Source organism: Nilaparvata lugens, chromosome X (genome assembly GCF_014356525.2).
Source record: "Nilaparvata lugens isolate BPH chromosome X, ASM1435652v1, whole genome shotgun sequence".
NCBI lineage: Eukaryota > Metazoa > Arthropoda > Insecta > Hemiptera > Delphacidae > Nilaparvata > Nilaparvata lugens.
Window position 1 is genome coordinate 71297903 of NC_052518.1, and position 18135 is coordinate 71316037.

Genomic DNA, 18135 nt, shown 5'->3' on the forward strand with positions numbered 1-18135 from the left:
TCTCTATTACAAATAGAATAGATGTATATTAATTTATTATAGTAAAATAAATTTTCAAAGAAAGGTTGATTAAGTATATTCAAACACTTATATAGTATTTTGCATATGAGCTTTGAGTGTCTCATAATCTGAAAAATGGTAAATTGAAAATCATGCAGCACTGTCATACGTTTCACATTTCTATACTCTAAAGGATCAGCAATTAAACAAAATTGTAAAAAATAAACGAAAAAATCTGTTTTTAGGGAATTTAGGGATGGAAAATGTTTATTAGTTTATAGAACTTAAGAGCCGCATTTAGAAACGATTCTCAAGAACATATTAGGCTGGTTAGGTTTGATTGCCTTTTAAACAAGAATCGGAATCGAAATCATTGTTCCCTGTAATTTTTGCAATAGTATGGTTCATCTGAAATTGTCAGCATTGGTTTAATGAAAGCGATGGTGTTATTTTTAAGGGATGCTGAAATTTTGAAATGAATCGCACTATAGGCAACTAAAACGATATTGGCTGGATTAGTTGATGAGTGCCCTCAAACAATCTCATTTTTGGTTCAGTATTTTAACGATTTCAGGTGACAATGCTTTTATACCTGGTTTTCACAGCTCCAGTAGACGTTATAGATAGTCGAGAAAGGCAACCGGAAGCATGTATCTGTGTGGACAGTTACTTGAGCAGTTTACAGTTCAAGTACGAATCTTAGTAGACTAGCAAAAATTTTAGTAGATTTCAGAGGAGGATTATGTATTGAGAGTATAAAATGATATATTGATTGAAATATTCCACTAGCAGTAATACTCCAGGCTTTGAGACACTTTTTGGACACGTATTTAAGTTGAATTACATAAAATTACGCCACATTCAATCACGTATCCACAACGCTCAAGTCACATGCAACCGGTAACCTGCCTCCAATAACTAGAACCTCTAGTCATCATTCTCAACTCATAATAGCCTCCAATGAGTACGAATTAATGAGGCCTACTAGGCCTACTTCGTATCAGATTGTAATAATAAACCATTGACATCAGCTAATCATGCATTTTATGTACTTGTGAAAAGTTAGTGTTTACTTTAGAAACTGACCTTTAGGAGTAATACTGAGATCCGAGTCGGAAGATCTTCGATGGATGTTTGCAGAGAGAGAGGTGAGACGGGCTGGAGAGTGAGAAGTGGCAGCTGTTTGAGGGGCCTTCGCTGGCTTCGTATCATCTTGCTTACTAGAGGGAGGGACTAAAGGGGTCAGCAAGCTACTAGTGTTTGATGCCAATTCACACAACATTAGTTTAGAATCACTGCAACTCTTAGATAAGGGGCTAACAAAAGGTTCGCCAACATGTTTACTCAAAGCGTTAGACAAACTTAAAAGATTAGACGAGTTAGTAGGATTTATTACAGTGTTACTATCATTATTGGGAATACTTTTTGATTTCTGATCAGAATCTGATGTTTTAGAAGTCTGGCTTATAGTGTCACTATCTAAACTCACCTGTCTTCTCACATTTTTACAAGTTTTATCTTCTCCCAAACTTATTTCTACTGTTTTATTAACAAGCTCTTGGGAGACTGTCGTCGACTCCTTTGATTGCCCTACATCAGCAACAACTAGAGAACTATTGTTATCATCATCAATAGAACCAAGGGACGAGTAAGGCAGGTTAGTATAAGCTGTGAAAGGTTGGAAATCAGTGGAAAATTTCCTATCATCTTCGTAATTGATCACTTGGATCATTTTTTCCTGTTCTTTGGAAGAGGATGGAAAAATTATATCTTGGTCGGTAAACGTAGTTCGAAAATGTTCGTTAATTGCCAGTAGATGTTCATCTAGTTTGATAGTTCGGTCAGTTTTATCATAATTCATAATGAACTTTGGGCTTCCATGTGGTGGAGACTGGCCCAACTTGATCAGAACCCCCTCAGACACATCGTATTTCACAGATTGCTTATCGAAACAATAGCTGTCATCATCGGTTTGCTCAACATCGTAATCGTAGTCCTCATTATTTTCATCATTATAATTGAAACTGATATTATCATCAACCATATCAGAATCTAGAGAAGGCTGGGTAACTGTCAGTTTGAGTCCACCTTCCTTTGAAATTATAGTTTCTTCATAAATGGTTGTATTGTGAGAGCTACTTGTAGAAGACACTGGCACAATAAAATCCATTTCTGACAAGGGAGGAGTTCCTCCATCGATAGGATTGGTGGACGTGGGGGGTCGTCTAAGACGGGGGGTGGAAGGGTCACTAGTTCTTGAACTGTCACTGACACTGCCAGATTCTATAAGTGGTTCTTCATCGGACTTGGATCTCATACTGGTTTGACTAATGACATTAATAGACGAAACGTCTGAAGCATCCTCTAGTTCCGATAAGGAGGAATCAGAAGAAGAAGATGAAAAGTCATCAACAGGAAGCAAATGACCATCATCATACTTCAGTTTTGGAGTGTCATCGAAATATAAATCTGCATGCTCATCCGATTCAGAAACGCGATCTAGAATGGCTCCAGACTCCATTACCGATTTTATAAGAAATGCTATTGTTTCTGGTGGATTTTGTTTTCTAGGTTGTTTGAGCTTGAAGGCTTGCTTCATCTTGGTTTTTGGAAACAAGCTGATGGCTCTGAAAAATTTCTGAGTGCCACTACTTGGTTCCCCTCTCTGGTCTTCTTGGTCCAGGAGTGATTTCAATGTGGAGTTGTCAATTATTTCATCACTCAGACTTTTTGTTGAGCGACAGTATCTGGTTTTTATAGGGCGGTAACTGAAAGGATCTGATGAGTAGCTTCTAGCAGCATTGGGTATTCGGTGGCGATCGACAAATGTCGTTGAACCATGATTGTGTTTCGGTGTTGCAGGACTTATGATCACTTCAAGAGAAGGGAGAGGAGGAGTGGGAGGAGAAAAAGGTACACTCTCACAAGTGCTGTACAAACAGGTGGTGACAACAAAATGATAGCAAACAAACCATTGTTAAGTCCAAACAAGAGAATGGGGAGAGAACAAAAAAAAATCTATTAGACATTTTTTTAGATGAATTCAGTTTTAATTGAATAAATTCATTGGAACAGCTGAGGATTTTGGCAGAAGGTAGGATGAGAATTCACTTGTGTGTATAAAGCGCCGAAAATTGGAAATTCTATCAAATTTTACTAGAGTTGATGAGGTTACTTTCTTTACGAATTGAAAATGCTTGAAGATTGTTTTATGTTCAATTGAATGTAGATTACAGTGTAATTTATGGTTCATTGAAATATGATTTTGAATTGTATTAGTCTGTGATCAAGAATCATCAACGTGCTAAATTCTCAGCGCTATTGGTGATTAGAATATGGACAAAATTCAATTTATATAAGTGTAGGCCTATAATAAAAAGTAGTTCAACCATCCTTAAGCTCTTTTATTTTGTACTTTTAGAATCGATTGCAGAATTATGTTTCATGATATCAATCACAGGACTTCCATAATTCATTAGCTTTTAGTGATTTCCAAAATTCGTTTAACGATTATTTCCAACTACAGATAAAAATAAAGTTATGATGAAGTTACATTATAAGTAGTCCAGTTATATAAAGTAACAGTTGTATATGGTTCTAATAAAATGTAAATAAATATTTCAATTTTAATTTTATGGATATGAATCTCATTTCAAAAAAGCAAACAACTAAGATATTTTTCATATTTTCAGTAAGCTCATCATCTGTCATATCTATTGCTGCCATTACAAATTCACAATTTCCGGAGAAAATTTAGTAGTGAATTGATAATTATTACAGAAGATAAGAATCTTTGGCCGTAACCATACTCTGCAAACTAATTGGAATCTTGAATAAAGATGTTTAGAGCTAGAGCCTGTTTACTCTGTACTATTGTAGATTTAACTAATATGAGTAATGTGTAACAATAGAATATATAAAAAAAACTTACTCTTCAATGGAAGAGACAGCTGGGTGGGCACTTAATGGAGGTTGAAGGTGTAGGGAAGGTCCCTTGGCCAAAGTCACAGCTGTACCAAGACCTCGCACAACTATTCCAGATTCACCTTCAAGGTCGAAGCATTGCTTGTAGCTGTAACAAATCAATGATAAATTGATATCTCAATTGAAATCAAACATCCAAGAACAAGCCTTGAGAAATCAATATGAAGAGTGAATCAAAACTACACACTAATCTCTTGGGAGCTCATTGTTCAACCGCATTTACTTCACCAAACAAATTTTTCCGATCTCGAACAACATTTTGTAGACTCTTAAGGTTCTCAGCCTGTCTTACTTTCTGAATAGCTTTGTCCAGAGTAAGCTGGTTATCCATATAACCTCTCTTATGAAGGCGCTTTTACAGCGTTTTTTCTGCGTTCTATCAGATTTTTGAAGAACTAAATGAAAAAAAGTTTAAATTTGGTGAAGAAGTTCTGCTATGTTAAAGACATTGTTTTCTTTAGAGAACTTCTTAATCATGCCAAAGATACGCCTAAATAACTGAATATTTTTTTTAAATTCTGATGAAAGTTTTTGCAATCCAGCGTACATAATGCAAATAAAACTCGTGATTTAATTGAGTCTGACAGTCTCTTTCAACTTTTTGACGGAAGGAAGCAAGCTCAAATGAAAAATTCAGGCGAGCGAAACGAGCCTATTGATTCTATACCTGGTAGACCCAGCCAGGGGTCCAGACGGCGGATCCCCCTGGCTAGACTTACTTATAAGGCGAGCGAAGCGAGCCTACCGGCTAGTCTTGAAATTTTTTCTATGTATGTTTTTTTAAGGGTGATGCCCACATCAGTTCCAAGCTTGTGCGTGGGGCAATGAGACATGATGAGAGATGAGTGGACCTATACAGCTTTATGTGGATTCCGAACCACCGGGAAGCGATCTTCAAACTCATAAACTATATTAAGATGAATAGGCTTTTAAAGTGGTCACCCATGCAACGAGAGTAGCAGGCGCATGGACCTCAAAGGCCAAGCCATGCTAATTGTTTTTCAGTCGGCACAACAGGACACGAAGCTCTCCGATTGGCTGATTGGGTCGGCGTATTTAGTGAGTTTCCTGTCCTGTCATGTCGACTGAAAAAAACCGGCTCGTGTGGCTTGGCCCTATCTTATGTAATCGATAGCTTATCAGTTTATAACCGCTCCAATGCTAGATGTGAACATACCCGATCACAGCATTCGCTCCGAGATCCAAAACTTTGAGGCCGATTTTGCGCTGCACTTCGCCGGACAGTTTGGCGAAAAGTGTCTGTCGAGACTCGTTGGTGACTCGTGGTGCTCGGATCTTCTCGATCCACTGGTACTCAGGGTCACCAGCAACTATCAGCTCCTCTACAAGACCATGGATGGTCGACACGTCGAATCCATAAGGCACCGTTTCAGCTACAATCCATAATAGTAGTGTAATTGTAATATTGAAAGGAAATATATCAATTATCATTTTTTCAGCGTTTAATTCGAGATTTATTCACGGATTAGAAATTTCAAACAGTAGCCTATAGAATTGAGATTTAATAATAACCTTTTTGTTCAGGCTATTTGTATTTACATAAAGATTAAAAATCAAAGAACCCTTCAACAAATGCACATATATATTGAAAAGGGTAGTACTTTGATTTTTAATGTTTATGTTCAAGTGATGGCTGAATTTTCAGTGTCAATTTTTATCTTGGGGAATCCATGAATATTTTGCCAACTTGCAACCGGGAAGACGGTCAGTTTCTAATTTTATACGGAGTGAAAGTATTCTCTTGGTACTGTACCTCCGTTGGAGATGAAAAATGCTCTAGACTTTGGGAATATTTCAAACGTGCATTTATTTTTCCCATGATGATAATGTAGTTGCAAAGTCCACGGAATTATGCTGTCTCCATGTGGAGCGGTCGTCCTCTTGATGGAGAGGCAACATAATTTGCGTGGAGAGAGCAGTTCCAATCAAAGCGCGAACCAAAACACATTATAAAAAGTATTCGTTAACACTTAGTAAGCGGGATCTATTGTAATGTGAAGTCGATGAAATAAAAACAAACAAGATTTAGCTGATGCTGATGTTTCTCTGATATAAGCAATTGATCTCAAATTTATGAATAACATATTATTTGTAAAAACTTTATGACCCAGTTGCAAGTACGTATTTTTAATTTAACGGCTGATTATTGATGACATCGGATTGTCATCCTCTATTAGTTCATTGGCCTTGTTACATGACGTCACTCAATCACATTTGAATTGAATAGACCAACCAAGAATTTATTTATAAAATTCGGGAATTTTATAAACATTTCATCTCGTTTGAAACAATTCATAGATAGCCGTTTTGGGCTGTGCCTGTTCCTTTCTCAACCATTTCTATGATTTACATATTAATGTATGAACTAGTGAATAAAAAACAAAGGAAATGAAGCTCACAAAAGAAGAACTGCACTCCACAGGACGATTGTCGAAATTTGTTGAAATCAGAGAATAGTTCCACCTTGACGACAACATTCACTTCACCTCGAATTCCATGCATGGTATCATAAACCGGTAGCCAGCCGGACATTGTTGAACCTGGAAATTCATGAAAAAATCCAACATTAGTAGTTTTTATGAAAAAAAACAGCATTATTTTTATAATGAATTGAACAACTTAAATAAGCATAATAATTACTCATACAATAACCTTTTTATTGTAAAAATGCTTCATTTATTAATACAATATGACAATTTGCACTGAGTCTAACAAGACCCTAGTGGTACAAAACAAAATAGCACTGTACATGAATTAACTATAAGTATTAATGTTAAACTAAAATTATAAAAGATGAGCACAGTAAAAATTAATTTAGATTACTACAAAAACAAGATAGAAATAGAAAAAAAAGAAGAAAAAAAGGAAAAAGTCATGCAGTTTGTTAACCCTGCAAAAATCATTATCTACGTTTCTTAAGTAAGTAATTATAAAAAAGAAATACAACTTCTCCTCGCTACCAGCCATAAGTACGTCAATACCCAGAAGCAAGAGCTAGGTGTCGATGCACTCTCTTTTGGAATAGTGATAAGGATGGGGAAAGGATAATATAAAGTGGCAGAGCATTCCATTCACGAGAATCCGTAACACAGAACGAAGCTCCGAAAATTGCCGTTCGGTGTTGGGGTATCTGAAGAAAGAAGCGGTGAGACCGAGTATTCCTTTGATGAATCTCTGTGAAAAGTACAAGTCTTTCTCGCAAATATAGCGGACCAGTACCTCCCACAATCAGTTTGTAGGTTTGGTATAGTATGAAAATGAAATACAATCGTCTCTGTTCTAATTTTAGCCAATCAAGTTCTCTGTACAGGGGTGTTACGTGGTCATTCCATCGAGAATAAATCGCAGAGCATAGTTTAATGCCCTTTGAAGCCTGTCATTGAGCTCTCCAGAAACACCATTGTACACCAATAATCGAAATGAGGAAGAATAAGCGCCTGGACCAGTCTTCCTCACTCCTACCGGCAAAAATCTCCTCGACCTTTTAATTTGATGCATCCCTGCAAACATCTTTCTCACTACAGCATTCACATGAACCTCCGAAGTGAGTGCGTTGTCAATCAGCAGATTGATCCTATCATCATAATTATATGAGTTCCACTCCGTCCAAGGTTACAGAAGGTAAACCAATCGCTCCTTGTCTAATTCGTCTTTGTGAACCAAAGCTTGATGTGAACCATGCTTTGATCAGACAAACAAACTTAAATTATGAAATACAATCTACGACTAGACGGTTTCTGTACTCTAGACCCGCTTTCTAGAGCTCTTATTAAACTTAATCAACCATTAAAGCTGACAACAAATATTTAAAACATTACGTTGAGGTAATTTCTATGATCATTCCTACTTCTATGTCATATTGAATTATAATGTAACCGATTTTGAATTATATTAATAAAATTATATTATTATCGTTTTTAAAGCAAAGAATTTTGCACTTACTTTTCGATGTTATGTCCGCTCCCAATATTAGAAGTTTACTAAATATAGATATAATATATATATTATATTATAAATATATATTTTCATCAAATTGGTTTCTACAGCAAATTCCTTTATTCAACTAATGGACAAACATAGGTCTAATAAATAATTAAATAAACAACAGTTTAATAATATAATAAACAAATAATTTTATAAAATCAACAACTGATTTTCTAGGGCCGTTTTGTTATAAAGAGTACAGCACTGAATCTATATTCATAAAACGACATTTCAGTCAAGTTCACTCCTTCATCTAAGCTATAACTGAAACCGGTATTGAAAGATGAATTAAAACTGTATTTACTCAAAAAGTTGAATGAGTTTTAAATTAAAATAACAAGCAAACGAATTTATAACAATAATTAGTCAGCTCAAAAACTGTACACTGTATGTTACCAGTGCTGCGCTGTACGTCAATGTTTTCGTGGCTCATTCAGGATGACCTCAAAATGTCCATTGCAACATTTATTCAATTTTAAAATAATATCATAAATATTTTATTATATTCAAACAATCAAAATTGATCACCAATAACACATTAACAATAAGTATGATGATAGAAATTACCTCAGATTAATAATGCTTCAGAAATATGATTTAGCTTCAACTATAATCTTCCATTAACAAAATGGTTCATTAAACATTTTAATAAAAGTTCTAGAATCCCGGCAATAGTCTTAGGACTGTATGTAACTTGAGACATTTTAAACAAATGAATTAAAACAATAAAGATAAACAAAATTCACATTACTTTACTGAAACAGAAATAAAAATAAAGATGTCTTCTGGTTTCACTATTAGTAAAGACATGACATCCAGTAGACAAAGTAGATTTATACTCAACTAATCACTATAAGTGATAAACCTGTTTTCCAAACAAGGATTCTTTAGGTTTTCCAACTGAACATAACAACTAGTCACATGTCCCACTGCTTGTTTGTCTGAACATATGGTGACGCAAGGATAAAATCGATTAAAATGAATGTATTTTTGAGTAGAATTTATTTATTGAAAACATTTCAATTCTAACACTAAAAGAATCACCAAAAAAATTCTGACAATTCACTACACAAGAGCTACAACATCAAATCGAAAGGTCAAGTCTTTGCTAATCTGATCTACGATTATGAAATAGTTATTTGTATATCTAGAGTGAAAATTACTGGTTTTCCTCCTTGAAGGGAAAAGTTTGAAGCCCGAGGCGAAGCCGAGGGCAACAATTTTCCTGAAGGAGAAAAAACATTTTTCACTCTGATGTACACAACATTTTTCCTCCACCTACATTTTTATAAAAAATGCAAATAAAATAATGTTTAAAAACTTACGTGACCAGTAAAATGTGTTACAACATAACTTAAAAATTAAACAGCTGTCTTGTAATCACACAGTTCACCGCCGACAGCGCTATCTGTCGGCAAAAGTTGTAACAACAATGGCCGCCGATTCGACTACAACACTATGATGAAGTTCCCGTTTCAAATTTGATTGGTTAATGAGGAATATCCGTTGGTTGGTATTTTGAATAACATGGAATATAAAAAAAAATATTTATACATTTTTATAGTATACTGATATAATGATCTTACTTCGCACATATTACTTAAAATTAATAATTGATGAAAGATTTTCATTTACTTTAGATTTTAATGTCAATTATAATATAAATCTCAATACATCTTAAACTGTACAAATATGAACATTCAATGATTCTCTCATCAGCTCTGCTGTTAGTTTGATAAACAACATTAGTAAATTATTAACAAGTCATATTGTTCATATGATTAGAAAGAAGAAGCGTGAATGTAGAGCAACCAGCTTCTTACATCTCCCCCCCTTGAACGAGAAACTTCCTCGAAGGTGTCAATTTGCTTGAGTGACAGATGATTGGTTCACTCCCATTGATTCCGCAGGCCACTTCATACATTGAGTTTGTGAATGAATCATATTTTTGAATCTCATTCATCAGATCTTCTGTGGTCTCGATATTTTCCTTATCTAATCTATTCTGAATATGAACTGGTAGTCCCACAACAATATGTGAGATTCTAGATTCATCTGTCATAGTTCTCTCACATTCAAGCGATAATCGTTCCTTCTTCAAAGCATAATCAAGCATAGATCCAAAATTTTCAATGTATTTGAATGAATATGCATATCTCACATTTGACCAGCCTTTATTAGAAAAAGTTTGGAGAAATGTTTTTGACCACAAATTCCAATTTTTCAATCCTAATTTATATTTGTTGGAAGTATACCAATCTTCAGAACTCCCTTCTAAAAATAGTCTTAAACATGTTGTTTTTTCTTCATCGTTGTGGATATTGTAACAGATACATTCTTTCTCAAAATCTTCCAGCCAGAATTTTGCATTTTGTCCAATTTTCCCCGAGAATTTTTCCAAAACAAATTTCCTATCAATATCAATTGAAAATTCACTCTTACCTTTTTTCGGCATGTTGAACAAAAAAATCGATTTATAATGATCTTACTTCGCACATATTACTTAAAATGAATAATTGACGAAAGATTTTCATTTACTTTAGAAAATCGATTTTAATGTCAATTATAATATAAATCTCAATAAATCTTAAACTGTACAAATATGAACATTCAATGATTCTCTCATCAGCTCTGCTGTTAGTTTGATGAACAACATTAGTAAATTATTAACAAGTCATATGGTTCATATGATTAGAAAGAAGAAGCGTGAATGTAGAGCAACCAGCTTCTTACACTGATATGAAAGTTGTAATAATTTTAGCATGAAACATATATTTCATATATTGATCAAATGTCTGGTTGAGGTATTGAATTTAGTTGGTTTAATGACTACTCTATATGCTTCCTCACCTGAGCTTAGACCTTCTAACCTATCTCAAATGTAAGTTTTTAAAATAGAGATGCTTCCCATGTTATTTAAATGGAGTTACTTTTACGCTCTAGGGAGTTTTCTGTTTTTTCCTACCGAGAGCGAAAAAGTGACACTTTAGTATTATGTTTCAGGGAGTAAAGTAGGGTCTTTAGACAGTAGGTGGAGGAAAAGTTTTATTATTATTATTATTATTATTATGGTGCTAATGGAGAACAGAGAAGCTAATTAGATCAAGTATAGCCTTCCAATAGCATTGTGTTACAAAATATTATTTAAATATAAACCATAAATTGACTTGGAAATTTTCTTGATTTACTGAATGCTTGCAATCGAATAGACATGTTTAAAAATGTTTTAGGCCTACCTCCAGGCTTTGGATTTGTAGGTGGTCCACTATCACTTGAGGGCGGCAATAATAGAGGATTCAAATTAAGATAGACCTTTCCAATTGAATCATTGGCTGAGTAAGTATCATGATCCATCAAACGGATTTGTAATGGCTCATCCTGCAGCTCAGCATCATCCATCTGTATCAACAACAATATTAAATGTATACATATATAACACATGCATAATACATTTTAAACATACATGTCATATAAATATAAACAATAGCCTAGGTCAATATAATATGGAATATAATAATGATCAATGATTATTATAAAACGAAAATCCAAATTAAATGATGAAATTCATAAGCATTTGAATAATTGCAATATCTCAGTAATTTCCATCCAATAATGATCAATATTAATATATAGGTAGATAACAATATTTTCTCACTACTATCTTTAGATGAAATTTCATGAATTATAAATAATTCCTCTAATATTTCAGCAATATTTTCTTGGAAAGTTAAAAATTGTGAACGCTGTACAGTAGATATATCTGAATGATTATTCAACCAATCAAAATCATTATCAACTATTATGATTGACAGACATCAACAAACATTTTATTGGAAGAAATAATGAATTATTTAATAATTTTATTCAATCTTTTATACAAAAACTCATCATTGAAATGTTTGGGGGTGAAAAACAGCCTGTCAGGTTGGTTGAGTGAACAAAGGAGTTACACACTTCAGTCTGCTAGCACTGCCTAGTCATAGGTTAGAATCCCGCCGGTAAATATGGACGTTTCATCATCCCATTACCCGCGCACAAGCAAAAGCTGAGGTACACAAAATCCGCTATTGAAAAAAATAAACAGGCGACCATATAAAAACAATTAACACAACATAGTCCGAAAGATTGAAACACTTGTCACATTTCAAACAATTTCCATTTTAAAGAATAAATTCTAAAATCATTGATCAACTTTCAAGTTCAAATCAATCGTTATATTATGCGTTTTATACTTTCAATTTATAAAAATATTATGTTTCAGATTTTATATATCTTGTGGTTGGGTAACATTGTAACTGAAAAGGTTGAAATAGAAATAACTCATGAAGAAAATTTGAAGAGCAACAACAAACCTCAAATTTATACCATTCGGAGTTCCATTGAGGATTCAGAGACTTGCGGCAAACATCAGTCTTATAAGTGGTATTTCCTAATTTAATTTCAACATAGGCATCAGTAGTATCACTAGATCTGTCCATTACCGGAAGATTCCTTCCAGCAAGGATTTTTACCTTCACTTTTCCAGGCATATTGATCTGAAAAATTCCAAAAATAATAGACTAGTCAATGAATTCGTCATTTTAAAAAGTGCTCTGTATTGATATCACAGAACTGTGTCAATGGATAACGAAGGAAATCAAAACACTTAACTTATATTTCACTTTCCATGTCGAACTGCTAGTTTCAGGGCATACAGCTCCCCAACAATGCATCGAAAAAATAAATACTAATCGTTGGATTAAGGAGCATTAAATTTTCTATTTATTGTATTATTTCACAACTTTATGCTTCCCTCCAATTATTGTTATAGCAGCTTTTAATGTCGGGGGTTGTATCCAGGAAGCTCATGTACTACTTTGCATTCTCCTAGAGTGTGATGTCATGTGGTATAGTATTGAGCTAATGAGGTTAAAATGATATGCTGCAAATTGCTGCTGCAAAAGATAGCCATAAAAATAGTTAACCTAAGTGTGTGGTGCTGATTGTCTGGAACATTGCAAGCCACTATTTGTGACGGAATGTGTTCTGACGGTCTTCAATCTCTAAATTTTCAGGTCTTTTAAGAAAGCTTTGTCGTGGTCTGGATGACATTTCTATGAGAATCAGAGGGGACTTTCATCAGCATGACAATAGGAACAGACACCGGTTGAACCTCGCATACTGTAGATTGGGATTGGGTAGGAGTTGAAGCAGCTTGACCTACCAGGCCGTCAAACAACAAGTTGTCTTTTTCTGTTAAGAGTCATTATTAATTGTATGTTACGACGCATGCAATTAATTACAAATCAAAATAAGTTGTCAGTTGGATTATTAGTTGCATGTAATAATTAATTATTAATAACACAATGTAAATTGACCTATATTTCTCTTGAATTGCGCTACAACTCTGAGCTGATTGACCGGGCACCCAATAGGTGCAAAGCTGCCTGGGGTATCATCAGGGCCGCTGCGAGTGTGCCAGCTCCTGGTGCTGTTCCGATATCTGCGGATGAACTTCACGACGCGTGGACCAGCTCTATTCGCGGGATCTGCGAGGGGATCCGAGCTTCCCCTGTGGTGGCGGCGGATCTTCTCTCGGTTTCGGTTCGGCCCCCCGCTCTTCGGCTTTTGACCTGGCGCCATATTACTTGTGATGCTGTAACTCGAGTTGTGAACTGTTTGAGCAACTCGGTTAGTAGAGACATTTATGGTATGACCAGTGCTACTATTAAGGGTGTATTAGCTCTTATTGTTGCTCCCCTGACTGCTTGTATTAATCTGTTTCCAGCAGTCTGTATTTCCTTCTCATCTTGAAATTTCTAAGACGGTGCCTGTCTTTAAGAAGGGTGATAGGCATGATCCTACAAATTATAGGCCTATCTCCATCCTGCCTGTTATATGGAAGATATTTGAAATCCTTATTGCTGAGCAACTCCTTGCTTATTGTGACCAGTGCGGCCTGTTTGCGACCACCCAGTTTGGTTTCAGGAAAAATAGATCCACCACTGTTGCAGTAGATTTCCTGCTTTCCAAAATATTTTATTGCTTTGAGGCACGTGGACTTGCTGGGCTCACCTTGTGTGATCTCAGCAAGGCCTTTGATAAAATGGATCATGCTATTCTCATGGACAAGCTTAGGCATTATGGTGTGGGACCGTCTCCTCTCAAACTGATTCAGGCCAACCTGGAGAGTCGCAGACAGGCGGTGCTGGCTAATGGAGTTCTCTCTGAGATCAGGGATTGTGTTGACTGTGGAGTGCCTCAGGGCTCTGTCCTGGGGCCTCTGTTGTTTCTGATTTCAGTTAACGACATAGCTCAGGTGGATGGCAGGTGTGTTGTCTGTTATGCGGACGACACCACCTTCTTCAATGCTGGTCGCGAGATGGGAGAGCTGAGGGCAGCTATGGTGGAGACTGGGGCATTTGCGTCGGACTGGTTCTCTGCCAATCGCTTCCTCCTCAATGAAGACAAAACACAGTCTATTGTGTTCAGTCTCAGAAATGGGAATGAGTACAATTTTGCCCCTGTCAAACTGTTAGGGTTTACCCTTGACAGGAAGCTCTCATGGGGCGAGCACATTGAGACAGTCTGCGCCAGGTTGAGCAGAGTGGTTTTCCTGCTGAGAGATCTTAAATACAGTGTTTCACCTCATTATCTTAAAATGTGCTATTTTGGCTTTTTTCAGAGCGTGATTTTATATGGCCTCCCCCTCTGGGGTGGAGCCACAGATGTCGCCCGAGTTCTTCGTCTCCAGAAGAGGGCCCTGAGGATTATTTGTGGGGCTGGTAGATTAGCCCACTGTCGCCCGCTCTTTATCAAAGAGAGGATCCTGACCGTCTTCTCCCTCTATGTTCTTCATACCCTTCGCAGAACACCTGCAAACGTGGGGTTCCTCGTGACCCGACAGAGCTTCCACCCGTATGAGACTAGGGGTAGACTCAGGCTGGATTTACCCTACCAGAGGCTGAGCAGAACTCGGACTGGTCTGGCTCATATGTCTATCAGCCTCTATAACAGGCTGCCTCTGTTGACCAAGAATCTTCCTGCTGTGCGGTTTCGAGGGGCTATGAGGAGCCTGCTGACCCTCTGTACTCACTCCGTGAGTTCTTTATGTTGGAGAGCAGTGTGGTGAGTGCCTATTTTCTTATTTGATTTCTGCCTCAGGGCAGTTGTTTTTCTTTTACTTTTTTGACGTGTGCCAGTGAGGTTCACTTTAGTGATCCCTTTTATGGACCTATTTAATTAAATATTAAATACTAAAAATTGCTACTGCTTTCAATGAAACAGCTGCAAAATATCAGCGGTATTTTGGGTGAGTTCCCCAGCCTGCTGGGCTCACTACTTAATTTATTATTCCTAACTTAAACTATCTGTCAATTCATTTATGCTCGATGAAACCTGACAAGCATAGGGTTTCCATTATAGAAAGCCATAAGAAGTCGATGATAGAATTCTTAAATTCAGATAATCAACTTAGGAAAACCTCTCAAATTTATTTCGTTGAATCAAATTATTTGAAAAAGCCCATGTAAATGAGTTTCACAACGAAGATCTCAAGATGCAACTATATAAAAAGACTACACACAATACATAGTAGCACTAGCCTACACAGTGTAAAAAATAATTTATTGGTTGGACGACTTTTAAATTGAGTGAAGGACTATAAAATCGACCACAAACCATTGATTAGTATGTACCGTAATTAGTAGTAAATCAACGGACTGAGAACAATGATATTGAAAACAACCTTAAGATAAGTGAAGATTTGAAATGTACACAAAAACTAGGATCAATGATTGAAAGGTCTCACCGTAACTTAGATAATGACAAAAATAAATAAAAAGAGCTCACTTTCAGTACGGTAGCTTACCTAACATTCTTTGAGTAGCATTTAGGGATGAAATATAACGCTAAATACTCTTACTAGAGTCCCTATCTACAAATAAAACAAAACTTACCCAATGATGAATGTTTTCAACACTGCTACTAACAGGGTGAAACCGTTTAGGCTAACAACTAACTTAGCCTACCCTACAGAGGGAATAAGCTACACAGCAAACAATTTACTAGCAGGCGTTCAACATCTGGCCTGGACCTGCTTAAAACTAAAGCACGGACCAGAGAAAATTTTACAAAATGCACTGAATGTAAATTACACCTTGATAAGGATTTCAGGAGGACCCTGTAAGCTGCAAGATAGCAATATTTTTCTCTTCTCTACTCTAATTTCTGTTTTCTGGCTGCAATAGCGGGATGTTCACGAGTGGGTCGACGACAAACTGAGTCGATACACATTTTACACCAACGACAAACTGGGCTAACGACAAATGCGGTCAGCGGCAGAGTGGGTCACATTCCTGAGGTGACCGCATTTGTCGTGTCAAGAGGCGTCAAATGCGGTCGATTTTCATTTCGACATCTCCCGACAAATGCGGTCAGCAACAGAGTGGGTCATTTTTTTATTGATATAACGAAATGTTCGATTTTCACTTCTTCCTATCGATTTCAAAACGTCCTTACATTCACTTCTAGGAATGGCAGCCCTGTTTCTAATCTTTCCTTGCCATATTGTTTGTTGTGAATAATGTTAATAGGGCGATAAAAATAAAATAGGAGTTATTCAATGACTTTGTTTTCTAGTAAGCTGAATTCTGTGTAGGCTAATTTATTTATAAATTATCAATAATTTGTTACTTTTAATGTGTAACGTTAAGTCAATTCAAATGTCTCAAAAATGTATTCAACTTTAGTGAGAATTTAGCCTTGTTTTCCAAATTGTAGGTTATGAATTGGATAGGTTGTTCAATACAAAACACCAAATTTTCATCAATTAACAATAAATATTGTAATATTTGTACTTAATTGATATCGATGAATCTATAAACTTCATGATTGCTCACATTTTTGTACAAATTAAGGGATAAGCAATACAAATTAATGTAATTGTGGGAAAGGAGTTCTTATGTTCAGTTTTGTCCTATTCCCTCATTACATTCATTTTCGCAATTGCTAATAGATAGAGGAATAGATGATGAAGATGAATGTAATGAGGTTTCTTCTTCGTCCTCCTCTTCTTCTTCTTTCAAGCTGAGAATATTGTTACATTTGAAGCTGGGTTTTCGTTTGTGCTTACTTAAATGTCGTCATTGACCACGACAGGGTGAGAATCTCAGATTGGGTAGATTTCAATTTGTCAATGTAAAATTATGTTTTAATGAGTGTGATTAAGTTTATACTTTCAAATGGCAATATGTTGATTATATTAGATAATAATGATGAAAAGTTATTTGGTTAGGTGTTTTAGCACACTTCAAATTTGAAAAAATATGAATGTCAACAATGCTTGTCATCGACTGTGGAAGTTTACACAGTTGTATTTACTGGGCCATACCTTGGACCAGTTATAGAATAGACACGGCCTATTGTATATTCATACTGAATGTTGATGAAGCCAACATCTACTGCCATGTCTGGCAGTATGTTTTAGATAGCTAGGCTATCCATAGAGAGATTTATTCAAACATTGAACTAGTATTCCTTAAAGGTAAATCTTGAAGCTAATCTTTTGGAGAATCTTGTTTTGTCATGTGTATGAGCAGAGTTGGTTTAAAATGGGCAGCAATTCAGTATTTGATTCAATTTATGGCTAATTACATTAAAGAAGACTCAATTTTGTAGGACAGTGTTAAGTGATTTGATTAGGTCATCAAAACTTCTGAAATTATTGTAGATTTTTTTTTTTGAGATTCAGAATAGATATTGGAAACCAACAAATGAATCGCCTAATGTCAAGAATCTCAAAGTTAGGGCCAATCGTTCTTGTAAAGTTATTGCTTCCCTCATGATGGTATCATTTGTTTGGATAGCTAGTTGAATTAGATTCAGTATATTAACAAAATAATGTTTTGACATCCTAATAAAGTTCGAATTGACAATCTCATATCTTATGTCATGTAGCAATTTGTTTCCTTACTTCAACCTACAATCGTTCAACCCACCAAAATCGTTTGTTAAGTTTTATTTTTGATTTTATTATACAAGTCATTGAAATAAATGATACAGCTGCATTTTGTAATAATTATCTTTAATGATGGAATGACGCCATTGTTGTCATGATGTGGAAAATTTACATCTGTCATGTCTTCGTGTCGTCTGCAAATCAGATAG

At 35.7% G+C, this 18135-nt stretch overlaps 1 protein-coding gene across 6 annotated transcripts in view; it reads right to left on the reverse strand.

The window, feature by feature from the left end:
• LOC111047535 (C2 domain-containing protein 5) overlaps nt 1–16238 on the reverse strand; it is a 122127-nt gene extending 105889 nt beyond the window's left edge. For 2 of the 6 annotated variants that reach the window (XM_039441558.1, XM_039441559.1), the window contains exons 1-7: nt 15927–16225; nt 12342–12524; nt 11226–11388; nt 6405–6545; nt 5162–5378; nt 3932–4072; nt 1087–2930 (exon numbers count right to left, since the gene is read on the reverse strand). In XM_039441558.1, the coding sequence (XP_039297492.1) occupies nt 1087–2930; nt 3932–4072; nt 5162–5378; nt 6405–6545; nt 11226–11388; nt 12342–12518 (2683 nt within the window). In that variant the 5' untranslated portion in view covers nt 12519–12524; nt 15927–16225. Of the gene's footprint in view, nt 1–1086; nt 2931–3931; nt 4073–5161; nt 5379–6404; nt 6546–9314; nt 9444–11225; nt 11389–12341; nt 12525–15926 lie in introns of those variants that run through there. The other 4 variants (XM_039441562.1, XM_039441560.1, XM_039441561.1 and 1 more) reach the window with 4 other exon arrangements.
• Between the last annotated feature and the right edge of the window lie 1897 nt (nt 16239–18135).